Below are 24,403 nucleotides of genomic sequence, written 5' to 3'. Positions count from 1 at the left end.
AAACTGTGCTGATGCAGGGGAAGTCAAGGACCTGGCCGTGCTTTCTGCCAGAGTGCCTGGACTACAAGACTGGCTCAAGAGAATTACAAATCTTAGGCAGGTAAAACACTCAAATATAACTGCCTGAAATCTACATTATCTCCGCACAATTCTCTGCAGAGCAGAAAGAAGGGTAAGGCTAGGAGGATATGCAACATGCTCAAATAAGATTGCACTGCTTTGTGCATTGCGGCTGATCTAACAAGCACTAGTGGATAGCAGAGGAAGTGTTTAGCCAGCCTGCAGGAAAAGGAGGCCATAAGGAGCAGTGTGATGAGGTGTTTTCATTGTGCAATGATCAGGCAGTTAATACAAGAAACTGTTATAGAAAATAATAGAAAATAGTAGTGTTACCTTCCTAAGTTGTTCCTACTGCCAAAATGTTTGTTTTGGATAGAGAGTAAGGGTTAGAACGCAAGCTACCACTGGAGCACTCAACCATCCACAGGATGTTCATACAAAGAGTCTACAGGATGAGCAAATGAGAGGAAAACATGGACAGTCCAGTGAAAGTCTAGTGTCAACACAGTGCACCCCCTGGATTTTGCCCATTGTTATGATCTGGGGTTCCTTCAGTTGGCCAGGTCTAGGTTCAGCAATGTTATATCCTCACAAAATGAGGTCAGCTGTCTACCTGCATATACTGAATGACCAGGTTTTTCTATCAATGGATTTATTTTTCTTTCCTGAAGGCATTGGCATATTCCAAGATGACAATGCCAGGATTCATCAGGTTCAAATTGTGGAAGAATGGTTCAGGGAGCATGAGGCATACTTTTACACACATGGATCGGCCACCACAGAGTCCAGACCTAAACCCCATTGAGAATCTTTGAGATGTGCAGGAGAAGACTTTACGCAGTGCTCCGATTCTCCCATCATCAATACAAGATGTTGGTGAAAAATTAATGCAACTTTGGACAGAAATAAATGTGACATTGCATAAGCTTAACGTAATGATGCCATGGCAAACACATGCCGTAATCAAAGCTAAAGCAGTCCAACGAAATATTACAGTGCGTGGCCTGTTTTTGGCCAGGCCGTGTAGATTAAATAATTCTTACATTCAATCTAAATGGATGAGCACAACGCAGGGAGAGGGAAACATGGACAGTCCATGGAAAGCCTAGTGTCAACAATATGGCAGCAAGCACAAAACAGTGCCCCCTCCCCCCTTTATAATGTTTTGATATAGATTTAAAAGTTCATACATTCAATTGAAAATGGATATGCACAGCGCACAGAAAGAAAATATGGACAAAAAAAAATAAAGCAAACCTGGTAACGCACCAAACCAGCACACCACAAAACATTTGCAATTAATTGCACCACAAATGCATATTACCACTGGCAGTCTATGCAAAATGAATTGGCTGCCTTAATGCAACACATGTTAATGTGCAAAACATGAACATGGGCACTAAATTGACTATCGAAAATGAAAAATTATTTGTTGAGAGTTTAGCTTTACTATATGCATGCCTGTAAAAGCCATTGGGGGAATGGTATCACAATCTGTTTAATGTTAAATTAATTAACAAAAGGGTGCAGCTTTTTTTTTATTGCATCTGTGTATGCTGTGTATGCTATTTGGCTATGTTAGATACAAACAGATATTAACAGAGCTTCAAAGGGATCTTTTAATAGGGGAGCTTGAATAAAGTGTAAAACAATGCAATCACATAAAATGTCATGCTCTCCACAACTCAGCAGTCTTTTCTTCTATTCCTCCAGAGGGTTCAGCAAGGAGGAGGCTGTGATATGCACCTTGATTCAGCAGGGAGGGGAAGCTGCTCCTATGAACTAGAAAGTGATATCTTGCACTCTGGGGAAATTGTGCTCCAGATGATGCCTGACCTGCTCAGTTAAAGACAATTTGGATATGCCAAACCTATCAATATATACCAATCACACAATCTGCTATTAAAGAGATTCTCTCTCTAGGACAAAAACAAAACAAAACTGCTGCAGGTATAAAGCGCAGGCACCTAGAGGAGCACATATCTGCATCAGCTTCAAATGCCTGCAGATGCTGAGTATTTCCTATTCAGTAAAGATTCCCAGGGATTGTGTGTTAAGCTAAAATGAAGTTTCGATCGGATCAAATTATATACATGAATCCACAGCTAATGGCTTTGAGGCACTCTCACCAGGTGTGGAATATGAAGGCATAAGAACCCAAACCCCGAAAACAACAAGGGAATACTGTAAGAGTATACTCAGAAATTCTTTCCGACTACCATCTCAGAATCACCAATTGTGTCCCAATCTGTCTGCTCCACATCCTGTCCCCATTTACACTTATATGGAGCTCCATGAATTGATGCAAGGTGTTAAGATGGTAAGATTAGCTGACATCTGCGGGCTGGGGATCATGCAGACATTTGCTCTCGAAAGAAGTATTTAAGAAGGGAGAGACCGGAAGTTTCACTGTTTGCTTCAAATGTTTGAAAGTTTAAATTCCCTTCAGGGTTAAACAATTGTAAGAATATTTGAGTGCATGTGCTGAGCTAAATAGGGAAAATGTAACATGCCAGCAAGTGGCAGATGCAGAGACATCAGGCCACCTGAAAATTTAACTGTGTGCCATCTGTCCAAAGATTGGCATAATGTCGGATCTTGGATACCAGGACGATAGACTGTGCAGAGACACAGGCAGATTGGACAACATGAAGCAGGGCAGAGGCAGAGAGCAGAACTCTACCTTGTAGCCCCTGGATACCACTTCCCTTACCGCGGCAAGAGATTAACAGGTGTCCAAAAAGGCCAACAGACATTTCATAACTTTGGTAAGTGGGGGCATCCCTTCATGCTGAAGTATTTTCTGCATCTGTGTAGGATTTAGGAGCCCAGGGATTGCAGTTGTACTGGGTCCCTCCCTTAGGTTTGGCTTTGGAGTGGGAAGCCTGGGAGAAAAAAAGGAACTCTTTATAGCTTCATAGACAGGAAAATATATGCCAGTTTGAGGCTTAGGTTTCAGCTAGCAAATATATGGATTTGGATAGAGCTTCCAAATGTTTATCAGTGGTATCCTTAAATGCTGGAGCATTCTCAATAGGTACAGTGATTTACTAAGATTGTATAGTGCAGGATCCACAGCGGGAACAGCCAACTTCTTAACAAAATCCTCATCAAATTGATATAGGTCAGAAAAGTGTTTGCTAGAAGTGACTAGTTGATCCAGAAGCATTGCAGTCTCTAGGAAAAACAGGTTGAAGTAAGGAGTGTGGTTTAGAAGTTTTGATAGGACTTTTAGAGATCCCAGGCTGGTAACAGCAAAAGAAGAAGCACTTCACACCCCAACTGGAGGCTCATCTGATCAGGATTCAGTCAGACAATGCCACAGCAGTGGCTTACATCAACCACCAGACAAGAACCAGAAGTCTTGCTGCAGCAAGAGATGTACTTCACATTCAGGCTTTGTTTTCCAATTACATCACGGGCCATTGGACATTTGGTACGCAGACTTTCTCAGTCGGCAGTGCCTGGACTTGTGGGAGGGGTCCCTACATCCAAAAGTGTCACAGGTGGGGGTCGCTGTGTATGAACCTCCTGGCCTCCAAGTTCAACCACAAACTAGACAGGTTTATCTCCAGGTACAGAATTCCTCTGGTGGAAGTAGTGGATGTTCTCATGACTCTGAAAGATCAGTAAAGCCTGATCTACACCTTTCCTCTCCTAAAGCTCCTTCCTTGTCTGTTCCACAGGATTTAGATGCAAGACATTCCGGTGATCCTTATAGTTCTGAATCGGCTCAGGTGGATGTTGTACTCTGACCTGAATAGACTCCTGGCAAATGCTCCATGGGCTCTTCCAGATTGCTCAGATGTTCTGTCCCAGGGACCAGTTTACCATCCTGTAGGCTGCTGATTTTAATGTCATGGCTGATCAAATCCTTGAGGGAGACTAATGTTGCTGCCAGGGCAGGTTGCAAGGCAGGGCCTGCCAGAGAGAAAATAGTTTTTGAGAGGGCATCCAAATGCTTGTCAACTGGGTCCTTGAACACAGGTGCATCCTCCAAAGCTATGGTCAAGGCCTTGTTAAGTTGGGAAACAGTTGTATCCAAAACAGGGGCAGTCCATTTCTTAACAAAGGCCTCTTCAAATGGGTACAAGATGGAAAGCCAGTTGGAAGGATGAAAACCTTATCAGGGTTCTTTCAGTTTCTATAAAAGACTATAGGAAATAACAGGTGCAACGGAAAAGCCAGCAACAGAAACAAACTTAAAATAGATCCACGTGTCAACTGCCAGGAGCCGTGTCAGAAAGATGCAAGCACATTCCTTCCTACTCACCCCCATATCCTTGGATTTCTCTCATGTGGCACCTACACCATAGAACTTATTTAAGCATTTTGACTGTTTTCTCATCTTACAATTTTTAAGCATGTTACAACATTTCTTTAAGGATGTCAGCTTAGTACATGCCCACATTTTCATTTTATCACTACTCTATTATAAAACGAAATATTTTATTTAACTGTTACACTTGTTATCACAAATATTACTAAACAATAAAGGGGATTTTGAAGAAAATGGAAATGACAGTATGTCTACAACAACGTTATGCATTGTGTGTGTCTGCAGTGGTACCTGCTGGTGAAATCTACTATCACAACACAGCCATAATACAGTGGTGTTCTTACACCATTGTAATTTTACTGTTAAAGTGTAAAAGTATTTCTTGTGACAACATATGAGTATTCTTGGCCAGATTTCAGTCCTCCAAGCTTTGTACATAACAGGAAAGGAATGCACTGTTGGTTAGAAGGCAGTTGAGACTAGAAGGCAGTTCCACTGAACAAGGGAAGGCAGAGATTTGCATTTCTACCAGACACCCCCTTTTAAAGTGTACCTTGCAGTGATGTTTGTAGTTTTAGGTAGCTGACTGGCAGCACTTTTAAAATTCTTTCCAGCCACAAATCGGCTGCTTGCACTGAAAGAAAAACGTCAGCTGCCGTTTTCTAACAAATGAGTCGGCAGGAGAAACCACAGCTGGCGGTTGTGAAGCAGGTATTTGACACACCCGGAAGTGTGCGATACCTTCTGCGACCCAGAATCAGCAAGGCGGCAGAGTTTCAAAACACGGACCTTTGGACAGGTAACTATATAGCATCTCATTTTATAGGCTGTCTTTAGCTTTTTTTTAAGCCAAGAGTGACAGGGTCACTTTACGAAAATTCTTACAAAAACTGCAGCTGCTCATGTAAGTGTAACAGAAAAGAGATTAACATAAAACCGAATTGAAATCTCAAGGGCAGCTAAACCATCAGGCAACACAGAACTTAATCCTTTATTTTGATCAGTCAACAGTTCATTTCAAAGAGTCGCAGAGTGCAATATGTATTTCTGAAGTGTGTGATTCATATAATACGGAGAATTTAAAGTGTTCTTGTAGCTCTTTATACCGGCTCCCTGTTATTATGGAAAATCAAGCTGCCAACCATTATTGTGTATATTTTATGTCTTGTTCATGTACACCTTCTGACTCTCATGTATACCCAGCAGCCTCATGTGAAAACAACATTCAGGATAGGTGCTAAGTATAGGTGCTAAGTGTAGTTAAGGGCAAAACTTTTTATTTTTGTTTTGGATAGAGTTTACATACAAAAACCCCCAATGGTTTACCTTGTCCACCCTAAAATTCCCAACCAGACCCTTATTCCAAGCACAGGCCTAGCAGGGCAGGAAGGGGGCAGGGGGACGAGCGAGAGCCCCTCCCCGCACCATACCAGGCCACATGCCCTCGATATAGGGAGGGTGCTTTTCCAGGGTCCCCCCTGGAAAAGCACCTTGTCCCCATGTCGATGAGGACAAGGGCCTTTTCCACCACAACCCTGACCCAGTGATTATGGGGGTCTGCAGGCAGGGGGGCTTATTTGCTTCAGGGTACCCCCTTTAATAAAAGAGTATGTAGATGCTGCACCCCCCCCTCCCCCCCGTGAATTAGTAAGGGGGACTTGTACCCCTACTCATTTACTAAAGGGATAAAGTACAAAGTAAATAAAGAGCCCACACTTTAAGAAAAAATCATTTACATTGAAAATAAAAAGTTGTAGACAAGTCCTTTAATTAAAAAAAAAAAAATTAATCCACCGAGGTAATCCAAGGGTCAATCACAATGTCCAGCATTGTCCACAACGACGCCGACTCGTCAAAATAAAAATAACAAAACACACCCGACGAACTGCTCAGGGCATGTGGCCTGATACCTGGTATGATAAAGGGAGGGGGGCAGCCAGATCTAAACGTACATACGTCCGTTTACATCCTATTACCCCAAGTCTGGCCAGGTCAGAGAAACGGTACAGAGTTCATACAGAGTACAAAACAGAACAGAGTTTACATAGTCTTAACATGGGTCCGGTAAGTTCAGTTTTTTCCTCCATTGCAAGATGGAGAAAAAAATTGGACGGACACAATGTCACAACAGTCACATTGTTTCCGAACTGCTCTGATCAGCAGGGGATCTGTGCACAGATTTTCTGGCTGATCGGAACTAACAGGCACCAATATGAAAGGGGCTTTAGGAGATAAGGAAGAACCGGACCATGTTTCATAGGGTATTTTTTTACCTTCCTCTGGATCAACTGTGTTTATAGGCTTCAGTTATGGAGGTTTTCTATTTATTTATCAATTTTTTTCTCAAACTTAATGGACTGGTTTTTTTTTTCAACTGAGTAACCATGTAGGGCAATTCAAATGACCTGCATATACTACTACGGTATAAAGGCACAACAGGAAACCAAAGAACAAAGCTTGATTGAAGAATAACAATGCATTTAGTAATTTTTTTCAGACAATTATATAAGAAATACAGATTAAAGTAATTTGCAACTGAAAACACCATTAAGAACCGCTTAAGCCCTGGACATAACGTTTCACAGTATTTCAAGATTCTCTGAAAACACATCAGTGTACTCCTGACGACTATCAGGATCATGAAGGTGGTTGTGAAGAGCTCTTGAGAACTGGGAATTGTAGAGCATGCATTAAATCCTTACCATGTACTGACTTCCCTCTGCATTTTTTCTTTAATTGTGTCTAGCCCATGGGGATATATTTGCTGGATAAGGTTCTGCACAGTTCATTTGTAAAGCTAAGCTGAGTGATTTTCTTCTTTTATTCACTCTTCTCCGTGTTAGAATATTTTCAGACCAGAACCACACCCGTGAGTACGGCATAGTCCTACCGTAGTGCTATTAAACTCAGCTAGCCTACTGTATTGTGTAGGTTATCACACACAAAACAGAGATTAGAAATCTGAGATACTATTGAGTTTGACACAATAATGGTCTTTGAAAACAACCTATCAATTTAAAGATTAACATATTTATTAAGTGACCATTAATGCTTAAAGGGTATGCAAACCCTAACAATTAACTTCTTTTATTTAAGCACTTTTGGTCTGTTAAAAGCATTTTCTTACATCAGTTTAAAATGTGCGCAAAAAATGTTTTTTTTTAAATGCCTGTTTATCTTCCCAGAAATCTTGTTAGCTGTGAAATCTTGTCCTGTGCTCTCTGCCCTCTGCTGCATTTTTATCAGTTACATTGTTCTGGGAACTACAGAGCCTCGCCAAACTATGAGGGAGAGGGAGGTTTTATTAGCCTTGTTCTGTTTCTGTTGTCCTGATACAGTAGGGTGGGCAAGTGTTGTCCCCCTAGGTCATGAACTGTGTTACTGGTAGAATCACCAAGTGAAAATAAACAAAAAAAAAGGCATGTAAATAGAAAACTCATGCCACATCTAAAGACTTCTAAGATGCAATATATTAACCACTTGAGTCCTAGGGCCCTTTTCTCCTTTTAGTTTATTTTTCATTTAGTTCTTGGTTTGCCACTTTATACCATTTGGCATTCGTAGTCTATCCTAACAAAGCATACATTTGGTAGCAGATTTTGATACATATATTTTATTCTTGGTTTTTATTTGTAATAAAAAAAAAAACCCATTTACAAACAAAAAGTTTCCTGTAATTTTTTCTAATTCCCTGTGCATCCCCAAAATATATTCAACAAAATCTACCGATTAACATGATACCATATCAGTGTGACCGTTATGTAACGTAACGCTATGGTCAAGCTCAAAGAGAATATTTGAGAGCTTTAATCCTCATTTGACTCTATAATGCAGCACATGCAGGGGAAATAATTGGGTTGCGTAAATTGGTAGCATAACATTCAGATAAGATCATGTTGGGTTCGCAACAGCACAAATTTACATGATGATAGCAACAGGTTTGTGATCTCTAAAAATCCAAATGGCATTGTGCTCTTTTACCTGAGCATTTGACGCTTGCGGAGTAAATGTAAAATGTCATCCAGATGATGTGATGTCTTTGTGGGAGCCTGGGAATCATTCTGAGTTTTTTTTTATTTTTAATCTCTTGTATTAATGCCCGGCCGCCACATATATGCATCCACTGCTAGGTGCTGGAAGCGTGCTAACTGCACGCTATCAGCACAGTGAACAAGCGGCTACCGACAGCTCCTGGTCACAGTTTATGATCGGAATAAAATTAACCTCCTGACCATGTGATCACTGTGACATCCAGCCGTTAAGACTTGAAGGGGTTAAGAATATACTATATACACTTCCTATGTAAACACTTGCAGAAGCATTGTGTTTACACTGATCTGCAACAAAAGCTCCTATGGAGTGCTGTGTAGCAAGATTAGCCATGGGGCTAATTATTTCAGCTCCTGGGTTTAGTGCTAGATGCTGGCTGTCACTGACCACCAGCGGTTCCAGCCTGATCCCCAGCCAGGAACCACCGATTCCCAGCATCGTTTTGCCAATGCCAAATAAGCTGCAGGAGATCAGAAGCACAACAAGTATTTTATTTAAAAGTGGCAATTGTTTATGATACACAGGGACTCAGCACACGAAATGTCATTCAGTTAGGGTATACATCTACAGTAAACAAACAGTTTTCTTTAACTCTTGGCGCTAATGGCTGCCAGCTGAACATTCCACTAGCTGTTGCATAATCAAAGTTTTCAACAGTTCATCACAGTTTTTCTGCTCATCCAAGGCTCTGGGGCTTCCACCACGAACATAGAAAACAAAAGGGAACAGAGCGCCACCTCCGTGTGTAAAATTAATAAAACAAGGGATATCATGATTCTGATAAAGGTGGCTTGCCCCTGAGACGCGTCAATCTTGGCTACGTGGTGCATAGTCGGGGCGATACCATGTTGGGTTAACAGACAGTGTGGCCTCTTGTTTGTTCTTCCAATCACGATAGCACGATAAAAACGTTTGCTTGTGAGTACATATTTCCCTTGTTTTATTTATTTTAATGAACGATTTTACACACGGAGGTGGCGCTCTGTTCCCTTTTGTTTTCTATACATCTACAGTATGTTAAAGATAAACTCCAGGAAAATAAAGAATGCACTAACCAAAAAATAAATAGTTGTATGAATACATTGAATATGTCTTTATATTATCTTCCTATATTTTCCTGCACACCATAACTCAGAATGGGATAGAGATAGCCAGTGATGTAAGCCAAACAGCCTATGGTGCATGGCATAGTGCTATCAGTCTAACATTAGGAACTTTGCAAAAAAAAAGAAGAAAAATACAAGGTTTACCTAATCAGCAGTCTGTGAGTAGTTAACCAAGAAAGTAAACCGTTTGCAGCCATCCCATCACATTTTCACCCAACAAAAGGGTGAGTGGATGCCAGAACGATGGGGGTGTTTTCAAAACCCTTGCAGCTATAACAGTAAGGCAGGACAGTTACATGGGCAGACAACGGAGATTTGTGACTGGAGTTACTTCAGGTTTGCCATGCACAAGGGTTAATTATCACATACTGTCAAGCTAAAACAAAAACATGCGGCAATCTCTACAATACATGCACATTTCTCTATGTTTTATTACTTTAAAGACCGTGAAAGAACAGAAAAAAAACTTTTGGTTAATTTTAATAGTTTCTTGGAGCTATTTCATGATAGCAATGCACCAGTAACGTGGCACCTAGAGCTCATGGAATGACTACACTGTTTTTTAATATATATAGGGCTCAATTCACAAAGCAAACACACCAGGATCAGTAAACTAATTTTTAAAAAGGGAATTGTTATTTTCAGATGAACCAAATGAAATTACAGTCACACAGCTAACTTACAGAGCCTTGTGATAAAGCTTTGCAAATTTAGCCTATAGGAGGGTAATTTATCAAAACTGGAGCAGAAAGAATCTGGAGCAGTTTCCCATAGTAACTAATCAGCTTCTCGCTTCAGTTTGCTAAGGTAAGATATGAAAATGAGACAGAGAAGCTGATTGATTGCAGTGCAAATCTGCTCCAGAATTTGTCTGCTCCAGTTTTGATAAATTCCCCCCATAGTATTTTAAAATATCTAGTCTATCCTTTATACAATGCATAATATTGTATATCTTTATTTTACATTTCTTTATTATTATTAAATGCATATTATTTCATGACAATTTAAATTTAAGATATTGTTCATATCACTTCTATATCTGAATAACAGGACCTTTAAAAAAGGGGTGGTTTTGAACTTCAGAATTATTCCCAACTTTTCTCTTTTCTGTTTTACCTTTTGTCCTTGGAGATACACACGTCTGTGCCAAAGAACTGACACATTATAAAAGGGAAAGCTAACCAATGAGCAGTGAATATTAAAATACATACCCCTCCCTCCTTTATCAGTTTCATAAGATGTCAGGTCCTTAAATGTCTAATAAATAATTGGGTCAGAACATCATTATTTAGTGCCGACTCAGACGTCAAAATTACTTATATATATGTTGTATTTTGGAGTGCCAGTAAGGCAATCAAATTGTAGTTCAAGGTAGTTTCACTCATTATTTGTATCATGCATGTGGACTTGTGAATAAGACTTTTTATAGCAGTGTCTTTATGCCCAATAAATCTGAGCATTTTAATTAAAGAAATGCTCCAAATTGACAGAAGTGTTATGAATTACGCGACATAAGATATTTGTTAACTGCATATATTTATTACAAATGTATATAAAAGGGGCGGTCTCATGTGAGACACAAATTTGTTTTTTGATTGCTATCGGGACATTTGTCTCTCTGAACTCTCTTCTATAGACAATAATATTTGGCGAAAACACTTATCTTCTCTCTCTTTTAAATATATTTAACTTTTAAATATTTAATTTAATTTTTTATTTAATTTTATCTCTCTTTTAAATATCTCTAACACTCTGTATTGAAAAATGCCCTCTAGTGATTATAAAGAGCGACTCACTCACAGTGAGGCTGCACTGTTGGATACTATGAAAGGAAGCTATAAGCCATCTTTCATAAGCTACAGAGGCAAGTGCAAATATGGAATGTATAGTACACGCATATATTTTAAAGGGTATTTTTGGCTTATATAACTAAAATAAAATGAAATAAAAATTGTCCATCAATTTCATGCACAACTGGAGAAACTTGGACATTTAACTATTACTCATGATCCAACAAGCCAGTATCTTCAAGCTTCAACCGGCTATTAAGCTAGTACCCTTTAAGCTTAAAGCACATGCGCATAGGACCACATGATCAAGAGGAGCAGAGAAAAGATAATCAAAATAGAGGGGGGGGGGGGGGGAGAGCTTCCCTGGGCTGGAGTAATTTGGGGCTTATACAACCAACGACATATTAGAATATGAATTCTTGGAAATGTTTTACAGGCAGTCTAGAAGGTAGTGTATATTGTTGCAAGCTGATGTGTTCCTCAATTACCCATTCAGGAAAGCTGTTCTAAATACACGATATTTAACTTTCATATAAATCAGGAAAGACAGCCCTAAAAAGCAATATTGCGGAAAAGCCATATGACAGCTACACGGCAAGTTTAATTAGTAAACATTTCGTATTCCATTTAAAACACTTTTAATTTGTTTGGGGATTTTTTTTCTCGCCCACTTTGGCTGACTTGCAAGTATTTTATATATAATGCCTGTCTTAGGCCTTTTCAGAATATCCAATTTGTAGATGGTATTGTGACAGGCGATTATTTCACCAAGTAAATCTTTCTAACTTCAAACTCTAATTTTTGTGTGGGTATATTTTGTCACGCTTGAAAATAATGAGAACAATCAGAGGTAATGCCATGTCTACTGTTAGTTGATTAGGTGCTTTTGAGAATGCTGAGCTGCATTTATAAAACATGTTGCTTTAAATATTACAGTGTTTATTTATATTAGCTTTTGGTACAGGTACAGTACAAGGCTTAAAAACTTGTTATGAAAATGTAACTTCTGTCTAAGCACCTAGTGTTGACAAACTGGGGAAAGTGTTAATTACGTATTACCAATTTGTACATTAGAATTCTCACAGTTAGTTAAAATCAAATTGAAGATTAGCTAATTTTCAACTCTCCTGTTAAAATGTAGATTTGTCTAATCAGTAAATAAAAAATAAAGAATCAAAAGTATCTATTATTCATAAATTGTGTGACTCTTTGAAGCCTTGGCGAATCTCCACACAGATATTCCATCTGCTGACTCACCTGCTTTACTGTTTGATAGTAGTGCTGAATCAACTAATCGAATTAATCGATAATGAGAATCGTCAACGTCTCAGACGTTGAATACTGAGGGAGTTCGCCTGATTCTTTTCCACGCCTGGGCTGTGTACAGGGGACAGCGCTTGGACATGAATTTCTGCCAAAGTCAGAATCAGGCCTTCTTCTCTTTGAGCTGCATGACTTCTGGTAGCTCTCTGATGATTAATGTAAGCCATTCATTGAGCCTACATTGGCATGTAAGCCAACTTAGGCTCATTTATTTGGCACTGTAACTGAGGGATCTAGCATTGAAGAGACAACTGAATCTCCCTGTGCTGCAGGATGTTGATCAGGAGTCAAAATTATTTTGCCAACCAGGTCCCCTTGAACCGAGAGGTTCCCCTGGACACCTCTTCAGGCTGACATCCATGAGCACCTTCCGGACCATCAGGAGGAAGGAAGGCTTGATTCTAGTGCCGGGTTGGAAATCCAACACACCAGGGTAAACCTTGGCTTGCTGAGCACGTGAACTGCTTGTCCCACACAGCCAGAATGAATGAGCTGCAACTGATTGGAGAAAAACTGCATATAGGGAACTGCCTCGAAAAAGGCCACTATCCAGCCTAGCATTTTCATGCAAAATCAAATGGTTGGGCAACTCTTGGACCACAAGGTCCAAGCATAGGCGCGGACAAATTGGATTTTTTTCAGGGGGAAAAAAGACCCTGGACAGGGCCCTGTTTAAGGCTAGCCCTAGGTATTTCACGCAATGGGAGGGTTCCAGCGTCAACTTTGAGATCTGTAGGGTTTGTGCTGTGTGACGATAAGGCTTGTGCCAACTAATTCTTGAGGAGAAGGTCATCCCACAATGGGGATCCCTGGAGACTGAAGCAGAGACAAAATAGGAGTCAGCAATTTGATAACGACCTGAGATGCAGTGACGACACTGATTGGAAGGGCAACAAACTGGTAGTGTTGCGTGTCCACAGCAAAATGCAGGTAGAGTTGATGGGCTGGAAAAATGGGAATGTGCAAATATGCATACTTGATATACTACGTCCACTGCCTTTCCTCTATAGACTCACCTCCTCATAGAATGTTAGTAGACTACCGATATCGGTAACCCATTGGGGGTCTTGAGAATGAGAACAGGGTGGACCTCCCTCCCCTTCTGCTTCTGGGACAGTGAACGGTTGGAGTAAAGCCCCTGAAACTTTTCTGCCTGGGGACTATGACCTCCTGGGAAAGAAGCTGACCTAGTGCAGCAAGAAGATCCATCTATCTTTTGTAGGATCTTGGCAAGTGTAACAGCAGGAACTGAGGAGGAGGAAGAGAGTGAAACTATTTTTTTGGGTGATCCCAGTCACCATACAACACTGGCTGTAAAAACATATGTACAGGGAAGGTTTTGGCAGGTTTGGGCATTTTTAGAGAACCCAGACTAGTGACCTTTGGCTTTAACTGTAAACCATCAAGGCAGAAGTGGTGACCCAGTGCAGCAAATTGCAGAGATCCAGAATCCCTAGTACACATGCAGAGCCACAGAAGCAACGGCCGATGCAGTAGAGAACCTCAGCAAGAGGCTGCATAGGCACCATGCAGCTCCTCAAGCTGCCTATAAAAACTGGAAAAGGGCATACCCCCCTCCCCCTCAGGGGGTCTTAATGGACAGGGCTCGAAACAGTTTTATCCCTACCCTACCCTCCCCATCTATCCAAAATGAAAAATGTTATACTGTTTTTATATGCTATAAACATCAAAAGTCTGCTATCTATTACCGCAGGAATTGTGATCTTTTACTGCAGTGGCTCCTGACACAAGAGGAGATGAACATCTAGAAAAATCTGTAACCAACTGTTACGTTTTTAACAGCTAGTTTAGGCCAGTGCTAGGGTCTAGAGGTGTAGCTTATCTGTTGAGGGTAAAGTAAGGCTTTAAGTGGTTATGTGTTAGGGCAGAGGTTAAAGAGTTTAAGGTTCCTTTGAGGAGTTAAGTGTTGGTGGATTGGTTAAGCTTTAAGGGCACACTTGGTATCAGCCTTTTGTAGTCCACTTTAAAACAGCACTAAGACTGGGAGAGGGAGGGACAATACTAGGATCCAATAAAGGGTGTTGCATATACAGTATATGTGCTGTCAAGAAACATGCTGATAGCAGGAGAGAACAGGGCAGAGGGACGAGCCTCTATTGCTTCTTAGTAGCCCAAGCACAGGCTGGGGGCAGGGAGGTGACCTAGCCTAATTGCAGGAGAGAATCTTAGGTCACAGCCTATCTGTACAATATGGCTGGACTGTCAAACTCTCAGAACTAAATAGACAAACACAAATACTTTCGAAAGGAAAACATCTCCCATGTATGTACAGTATCCTGTGTATTTAGCCGTTTGCCTACAGTTCATCTTTTAGCATCAGTAATTGACAACTTCCGCTTGGGTGTGACAAGTGTATAAAAAAAATGATAACATCTAGTAATGGTGAAAAATCTCTAGCGTAGAAACCCCTGTACCAAAAATAAACACACCAATTTTCAGAAGCTGAAAATATACCAGATGGAATAGACACAGCATGTGTTTTAAATAACTATAGGATTAAATTATATTTTTCATTATGTTAAACTACAAGATTACTAAGTAAATACACTGGGGCTGATTACGAGAAAGGCTGGAGGAAAGAAAACTAGAGAAAAACTGCCACAGTTACCCAAAGGAACCAATTAAATAATGTACTTCTTTTGACAGATGTAACCTGATTGGGCAGCTGCCCCACTTTTGCACCATGTTTTAAAATTCTGCCCCAAGGAATAATTACAACATTTTTGTTCTGCATATACAATAATTTGGAGTTTGGGAAAGAAGTGATACAAAGACTGTGATTTTTCCATTTTTAAAAGCTTAGAGAATATTCAGAAGGTCAGTGTTTGCATTAAATTTTCGGTCCCAACAGTGGTGGATCGGAACAACAAAGGTAAAGGTGAAAAAGGCAACTTAGGCATGCTACAAAGCCTGATGGTGAATGAAGTAAGTCTTGAGGTTTAGGCACCTTTAAATACTGTGTTGCTAGATGTGTTTCTGATGGCATTATTAAATGTTCTGACGAGGCTTTTTGTATTAACGTTTGTACAGAAATCTACCAGTGTATGTCCAGCTTTAGTGCTAAACTGATAGCATTTGCAATTCCGTAGAGCTCTGAATGGCTTGGAGTCCTGGCGTACAGGGTATAATGACAAGCTATAATACAGACTACAGTAATTTTGGCTTTGCATTCTAGCGCTATCAAAACATTTAATGATTTTAATGAATATATCACTGGATTAAAGGGCATTCATTATATATGATTGGAGTTGAGCTGTCAAAGAGAATGAATAGAGAACTACTAGCAAAAAAATATACATAAATATACAATGCACAATGAAATTCTCTACACTGGTGGCCCCCTCTTTAGTATTCCCTTCACTTTTTGGATTGCTTTCACACTGCTAGGAACAGATATACAATATATGAACATTAAGTCACATTTTACATATTTGTAGCAGCATTTACAAATCATTATGTATTTACTTAACTAACACAAGAATGTGTCTGTCAAAGTTTCTATTTATCCAAGTCAAGCAGGAGGACTAGGAGTCAACTAGCCCTTTCATGGTAGGGAGTAGTGACAGATTTTGGCAGCCTAATCAAAGTGTACGACAGTGCCAGATTAATTTGAGGTCATGGTAAAAGGTGAGTGCTCCTAAAGGGCATGGTTAATTGTAACACACCATTTGCATCTTCCAGCAACAGCTTATTTGCGGTTTTCAGTTATATGGCATCTCAGAGTGGCAAAAACTTGGTGGTGCAAGACTTCCCTCTACCAGATGCTATGATTACCGGTGTGAATGAGCAATAGGTATCTATTTAATTGCCAGCATGTGTGGCTGCAGGTCCCTCTCTGATGTCCGCATGGTAAAATATATTCACTTAAGGCTACCAGCCCACCACATCTTATTAGTACTAGCTCAGGGGGCAAATTCCCCCTTACCTGAACCCAGTTTTTAAGTGACTGATGGGAACATGCCCCAGAACTCAGTCCCACATGGGAAACTCAGTCGGCTGCTTGGATGAAAAATCTCTATAGGGTGCCTATGTATTTCTTAATAACCATTCAAGATTTACTAGAATTAGTCCTTTATAAAAATGAATTACTTATTTTCTATACTGTGTTCCTCGTTCCTGAATAAATACATGGCTCTAAGCGACCCAAGTCAAATGAACATCAGAAGCAAACCTGCTTGCTGGTTACACACAAAGGACAAGAAAGGACTCCACAGTGTTAAAATGAGCTAGTACAAGTTGAAAACATAACAGTTCTCACCATGTGGCGTCCAGCAAATGTGCAGCATCGAGCTCGGCCAGTAGTAAGTAAGGCAGCCATTCTTTGTGATGGCTTTTAGATGACTGCTGTTTAAATGCATCAAGTTCTTCCCTAGAGGGCAATGGGCAGTGTTGGCTCAGAAAGTAGCGGAATAAAAGAAAATTGTTGTATTCTAAACAATTCTGTAAATATAAGCTTGACAGCTTCAGCCCATACTTCAGGAGCAGCGATGCCATATTGGAGTGCCTGAAAGTCAAAAGAAAATTTAATTTAAAAAAAACAACAACACATCTGCACAACATAAATAAACCTGTAAGTATTTCAGTAATTAAAAGATGCTTCCATAGTAAATACACGATGACATGATGGCAAAGTTTCAAATCAATACCCTGAAAGAAGATATTTTGGGATGGTTTAAGTTTTTTGTGTTACCAGGCGACAGAAAGCCAAATTTGCCTTTTAGTTATCTGAATGTATTTTGCTCTGACTCCTGTGGTGATTTTCTGTTATGATCATTTTTACCTACAGGTTATCCAAATATGCAAATATCACTAGTACTGTCCCTTTACAGGCAGTCAATGAGGGAACTTAAAAGGCTATTTTTACATTTTATTACCTGCATATTGCACAGATATTTACAGAACATCTCTATCAGATGCCCCAAAGAAGCTCACAGCCTAATGCCCCACACTGACAACAGTCATATCGGGTCACAAGCCAATTAAGCCAGCCAAGCCATGGGATGTGGTAAGATACCATATCAATCAAAGGAAACACATTCAAATCACTGGAAGAACATACCAATTCATGCCTCTTTAAGGATAAGGTCTAACAAACGGCCGGTCGCAACAGCAGGATGCATAGCCAGGCCAGCGAAGGCAAATAAGGCCTTAAAGAGTGCTTCTAACCTCTTGTCCACGTGGTCCTTGAAAACAGGGACATCTTCTACAGGGACTGACTGTTAAGACCCTATTCAAGCAAGAGATGGCTGGATCAACAACATGCAAACAGCCCATTTCTTAGAATATTTTTGAGCAAACTGTTTCGGAGGAGTAAAACAATTTTCAGGATGATCTCATACAACATCGGTTGTAAAGCAAAAGTAAAAGAAAGGTTTTAGCAGCTTTGACCATTTTTGAAGATCCCAGACTACTGACCTTTGGCAGAGTCAACACAGGCGGCTCAAGCTGCAAGCATGTAAGAAACTGCCTCCTCAAAGACAGAAATTGTGTCCTTAAGCTTCGAGAGATGGCAGGAGGCAGGTCCACTTCCTAAGTCCACAGAACTAGACAAAGCCCCTTCTTCTTCCTCTGGGAGTGCAAACAAATACAGAGGAAGGTCAAAGAGGACTCTGAGGGGGAATGCGGGGTGGACCTGCTTGCGACCCCTGCAAACTGAGGTATTAAAGAGGGCAGATATTTGGCCCATAAATTCAGCCATTACTGAAAAAAATGGCTCTAAATAGTAGATGAGGAAGCCCCTGAGGGTACTAAGGAGGCCTGTAAGGCATAGCAACAGGGTAGTGCAGCATAACATGGTACTGGCAAAAACAGTGTCACCACAGGAAGCACAGCCACATGACATGCAGGATCCTCTTCCTCCTCATTTCTTGACCAGTGATGAGAGGACCTCACTGATGCTGAGGTAAGCAAGCTGACATCAGTGCTATTCCCTGCAGCATTGTACTGTGAGTTCAGGAGGCTGGACCATGACGCCCTGGGCTTCAAAGGAAGTGGGATGAATTACTCTGGAAGTCATTCAAACTGGAAGACCGGCAGCTGCAGAACAGAGGAAATCTTCCGCTGTGGACAGTGCCGTATAGGAGGTGTACTACAATAAAAGATGATTTTTATATCATGGGCACTGCCATATACAATTTTATTTGAAATGTAAAAGCTAGAGACGTGCTTTAAACAGAAATATTTAAAATAGATCTATCAACTCAGCTATATATTTTGATATATTTGTGATGCTATAGATATACAGTGATCTTTCCATTACCATCTAAGCAGCAAGTATATACCTAAATGTTATGCTGCTTGTACATTTTACCTATTTAACCTTATTCTTTTTGCTCTTCTCTGTATGTTGCGTGTCTAAATTGACTAAATAAAGAATTGGAAAAAGAACGCTAAAAAATTGTTCTGTATATTTTAATGGGAGCACTGTGTAAATGTATAAATACACTGACAATGTTATCTTCCAAAGCTGGGAGAGCTGCATCAACGTCTAAAACCAATCAGAATAGTATGTTGTCTGTTACCATGATACTTTAAAGTTGACCTGTTTGAGAAATTCCTACTTCACACAAATCAAATGCCAAACCACATTATTATTTTACGTAAACAAAAAAAAGAAATACAGCTTTCTGCCATAATCAAGCTCCCTCATCTGAGCTAAAGAGAGATGGCGTGCCTGGTAAACATTCAGGGAGATAAGAGACTTAACGAGGCAAAAACAAGAAACAAAGCAAGAACATGGGCAATGGGGCAAATAGGGCCAGCCCCATGTGTATGTATTTTATATACACTATTTAATAAGCAAGGTTTATTAGAATAAAATTATTTCATTAAAGTAAACCTGAATGGGAAAAGTGGTGGGCACTACTGACAGTCCAGCCTCCCACCCCACTGACCTATTTACTCTTCAAAGCCTTGTTCACATAACATAGAATGTTAAAAGCCCTGAGTGAGCTCTGTGCTGGAGCTTATTTAGTCCTAATGATCAATCGCTGCACCCATGTGATAGTGGTTGGGCCTGTGCCTGATCACTCTGGTGCACAACATTGCATCATGGGAAGAAAGGGAAAAGGAAACATACACCTCCATTCACAATTAGGTATGTGAAAGCCTGGCACGAGTGAATATTAGAGGAAGGGGAAGTGAGCTATCAAGGTAACCAAGGAAAAAATAATAGGTGTACTTTAAAGTGATATTAAAGCCAAAATGTTTTTAAGCTATTTTAAATGCCGATTAAATCACTTAAAATGGATGTTGATGTTGCTCATTGAGGTTTAAAAGTTTTAGTTTCCTGCAGAATCAGCTGAACCCTTAGCACTAGCCCTGATATCCTGTTTTATGGTGGCTCTTCTACCTTGCAGGGCCCTATGGAGCCCACCCTTATGTATGCTAGTAAGCTGAGTGTGTCTCCACAAACACACAGGGGGTTATTCACTATTGAGCTGAAGGATACAGCCATAGCTTTGGCTGATCATTTGGCTCTCTTCGGCTGCCAGAACACTTCAGTTCAGTGGAACCGAAGGGCTGCTCTATGGGCTATTCACAATAGCCCATACAGCTGCCGAAGGCATATGCTTCACCTCGACTGAGCTGAAGCAGGGACGAATGGCCTGCCTGACAGCTGGGCAGAGCAAGCCGAACTCCTTCTGCACTTTGGCTCAGACCGAAGGCAGCCGAAGAAAGCCGATCAATGGCTGATTTCAGTCGATGTACGGCTGAAATCATCCGTACTGAGCAGAAGTGAAAAGCTGAACAGCGTTCGGCTCATTTCACTTCGGCTGGGTTATTCACTCGGCTGCCTTTGGCAGCTATGTGAATAACCCTGACAGAGCTAGCAAGTCAAGCAAATCCGTTCTCCTCCTTTCTTCTCCAAGCTGGCAGATGGACAGCTCCTGGAGATTGGTCTGTCCTTTGTGATCTTGTACTGGAGAGGAAGTTCAGGGAAGCCGAGCAGAGAGAGTCACCAGTTTGGAAACATGATGACTGGGCAGTATGTATCTGTTTGATCTGAATGTATTATTGAAAGAAAGTCTCTACTACTTTGAGTCGATCCCATTCATGTCTATCTAAGGCAAAATAAAAAAAAATTTCTTCCTCTTTAAGAACCCTGCTGTGTGTGTTTCCACCCTCACCTCTGACATTATCACACACAGTTCCTACACTGTTCAAATTGTTTTTAAATATGGATGCTTGTTAGAGGCATGGGAACTCCCTATTTTTTTCTTTTCAGAATGAAATGCATTTTTTCCCCTGAAATTAATATGCATGTAAATAGTGTTTTGCAGAATTCTATTGTAATTATCAAATGGCCAGGACACCACTGGCAACAGAACTGACCTAAATCTAGCTCTTCGACTCAATTAAGGGTCACAACAACCTATTAAGATTTGCTGTGTCTAATTAGTCAGTAGCAGTGAGCCTCAGTTTTGTGCAACCACCGAGATCTCACATAGAATGACAATATATTCCGGCTCAGAGTCTGGCTGCGATGTTTGTTATTCAGTTCACACTATCCTCTGCCCTAAATAACAAAGAGCAGCGGAGAAAGCGGCCACTAGCAGTCGATAGAATTCAGCAATCATACCTAATGACGAAGAAAACAAACAAGAACAATGATACGCAGTGACAAATACTGAACAAATGAGTCCTAACTAATCTGATTTTTCAGCTGAAGCTATCCTAAGAACTACCCCAGTGTAGGCTATTGATACATAGCATCTATTGCGATAATAAACAGCAGATCAAACACAAAAAAGACCTGGCTGACTTGCAGTTTAAAATGCTTCAAACACAACACCGGTGAGAGTTCTTAGTCAGTTAAGTTCACAGTATAGAAACAAAAAAAATCCACTATCAATCCTTTCTTTTTTCAGTTTTGTATGTCAGCAATGTTTTAATTAATGTAGGATTTCATTCATTTTCCTTTTCGTTAACCATGCCTGGCTAACCAAGCTGTCCAGAAGGTGGTCTTGATTAGCAGCAATTTTATACATATTAGTAAAGGCACAGTCTACCCAAACATTATGTTTTAGTTACATCTGGAGCATGGTGGTCTAAGTCAGCTCCTGGCTTCTTATGCATTGGGATACTCCAACAGTGAATGCTTTTTACCATAATTCCTGGCTCTGTTTCTGCAGACTGGGGGACTTCTAAGTGTTCCTGTCCACCTTTGCACATTTCAGCACAAGTTGTATTCTCTATAACATAAAATGAATTAAGAATCCAAAAGGAGAGTGAGAACTTCTCATAATGTACTGCGTAGCAAGCAAATCTCCCATTCTCACACTGATTCCCCCACCTCGAGAGGATTCCAGCTGTGGGTACTGTGCATGTCTCCACTCCAAATCCCATACAATAACCACACCCCATGGGTCTTTACCAAATAAAAAAGCCTTTATTCCAAAGTGATGGACACACTGTCAATCCTCCAGCATAAACCACCTGCCTCTAACGTATTTTACCCATTGGGCTTAACTGTAGAGAACCTCTCATAATGGCCACGGCAGCCGTGCTGACCCAGGAATTTAAGCACAGATACATCACTATTAGAGTAATCGAGAGGTATAAGAAGTTGTTAGGTAGTTGAAATCTCTAGTATCCATTAAAAAATTAGATATTAGTTTTGGGTGAACTGGCCCTCTAGCTAGCACTATTCTTTTGGCTAATCTATTGCAAAGGGAAGGATTCTAGAGACCATCTTGCCTTCTAAGTCAAAACTGCTATGCAAATTGATCAGTAAAAAAGTATTGGCTAATTTAGGAACACAGGCGTGCATATACTCAACAGTGGGGACCACACATACAAAGAATATATCCCAAAAAAAAAAAATACCTGTCACAAAAGCCTAAGATAGATGACCATTGTCTAACTCATGATCTCCAACTTGTTCTATTGCACTTCAATTTAAAGCTAACATCCCATTAGTGGTTTCTAAGAGAAGTATATTACCTTGAGATAGACACCTTGCATCTAACTGGATTTACAGATATGTTAAGGTCCAGTCTTTGGTGTTTTGCAACAAAAAAGGACTAGGGCTCTATAGAACAGGCTTCTTAACAGGGTCTTAGTCATCAAGTGGAATAACAATCTTTGGTTCCATGTACTCAAATGGGTGAACGTCTAAGGTCTCTCTAGCTGCCACTCCATATGTGGTATTTAATCCGCACTGATTGTCTCCTTTATGCTCTTCAATGTCATCTTTTGAAGAATCTAAATGTACCCATGCACGAGGCTTCTCATTTTTACATGAGGAATGATAAGACCTAGAAATAATTGTTTTCACATTCAACAAAAATATCCATTTGACAGCTCAACACGTACATATGGCCTCAGCTTATCTCTGATTAGTTGGCAGTGCATACCAGTAATCATCTGATGATTTACCAAACTATCCAATCACCATCTCAAGGTTGGCACTTGATTGCTGCAATATTTTATGTCTGTATGCAGTCAGGCTGTTGCAGAAGAAGTCTTCAGACTGTGCAATAACATTGATTCTGTATATGGATAACATCTCATTATTTGAAGACTCATAGGACAGATATTTCACTGATATCTATAAGAGATGAGAGATCTGCATCGCCAAACATGCCACAGTTTTTTTTACCTTCAGTTGGGTGACATTTTATTTTATTGCACATGCAGTATGTCTTTTTCTATGAGACTGTGAAAATGTAACAACTTTTCATTGATCACAGAGATCTGCCAACTCGCTGAAGTCTCTCTGCGAGAGATAACAAAAAGTTTTTTATGCTTGTTATCATTCACATGTCGGTTGTTGACTGAGCATACAGTAAAGTGAATGGTGAGCTAACCACTTGTGTATATTGAGCTGTTACGTACAATATTACTATTTAAAGCTCCACTCTGCGCACAAATTGTTTTACTTTGCAGCCACCCTCTGCATATAACACTCAACTTTTTAATCACAATTCACAAACCCAGTGCAGAGTGAAATAAAAATAATTCGGCCTGGAGTGTGGCTTTAAGTAAGAATACACATGCCTGTTGTAGGAAGACAATATTTGCTTATGCCGGAGGTCAGTTTTAAGCTCCACTGTCAGGTACTCTTTAGGCATATGAAGCACTTGCCTGGTTCCCCACATTTATCCTCCGTTTTATAGGCTCTTATTGCTTTACATGAGATGTAAAGTGAGATTTTTATACAGGATACAAAGGAGTAAATGCAGGTGAAAATGTAGTGGCATTAAAAGGTAAACTCCAGGCAGATATAAAATCACAAAATGTAAAATAGTTATTTTTTTTGCAAGAACAGAATTAAAGCCCAAATTAACTTTTAGTTTAAATCTGTATTGCTCTCTGTTTCAAAGAAAAGGTCTCTTTACAGAGCTCCCCAATCTTCATGGAGCATTAGCTTTGCTGTTTGTAAAGCAAGGGTAGGACAGCTGGAAGTGTCTCACCTCTGCAGAGACACCACTGCTTCCACACCTATCCCTATCGCTGTGATCTTACTAACAAAAGGAAATAAAATGGGCAGACTGACACCTCAGCAGTCTGCAGCTTTTCTATCATCATTAAATAAATAGGCTAGCAACAGGTTCATGACCAAGCTCTATCACTGAGCTGCAATGAAGAACTGGGCTCAATGACTCAACTATGCTGTCCGGCTGGATCAGTTAATGTCATTGGTAAGTTACACAGTTAACATAAACATGTCAGCAGTGTTGTTTGCTGTTTAAATGGAGTTCGGCTTTACAGCAAACCTGTGCTTTGCTTAGAAAAAAAAAGGTTTGCTTTAACGCCCCCCCCCCCCCCCC

General features: G+C 40.3%; 1 protein-coding gene across 1 annotated transcript in view; it reads right to left on the bottom strand.

Annotated features, from left to right (window-relative positions):
- The window catches only part of ASB3 (ankyrin repeat and SOCS box containing 3), a 102,519-nt gene that overhangs the window by 5,972 nt on the left and 72,144 nt on the right, over window positions 1-24,403 (bottom strand). The window contains exon 8 of the mRNA XM_018555751.1: window positions 16,888-17,133. Within this exon, the coding sequence (XP_018411253.1) occupies window positions 16,888-17,133 (246 nt within the window). The remainder of the gene's footprint in view (window positions 1-16,887; window positions 17,134-24,403) is intronic.

This window comes from Nanorana parkeri, unplaced genomic scaffold (genome assembly GCF_000935625.1).
Source record: "Nanorana parkeri isolate BGI_ZX_2015 unplaced genomic scaffold, ASM93562v1 scaffold212, whole genome shotgun sequence".
Taxonomy (NCBI): domain Eukaryota; kingdom Metazoa; phylum Chordata; class Amphibia; order Anura; family Dicroglossidae; genus Nanorana; species Nanorana parkeri.
Note: the sequence above shows the minus strand (reverse complement) of the source record. Positions and strands in the feature narration are given on the sequence as shown.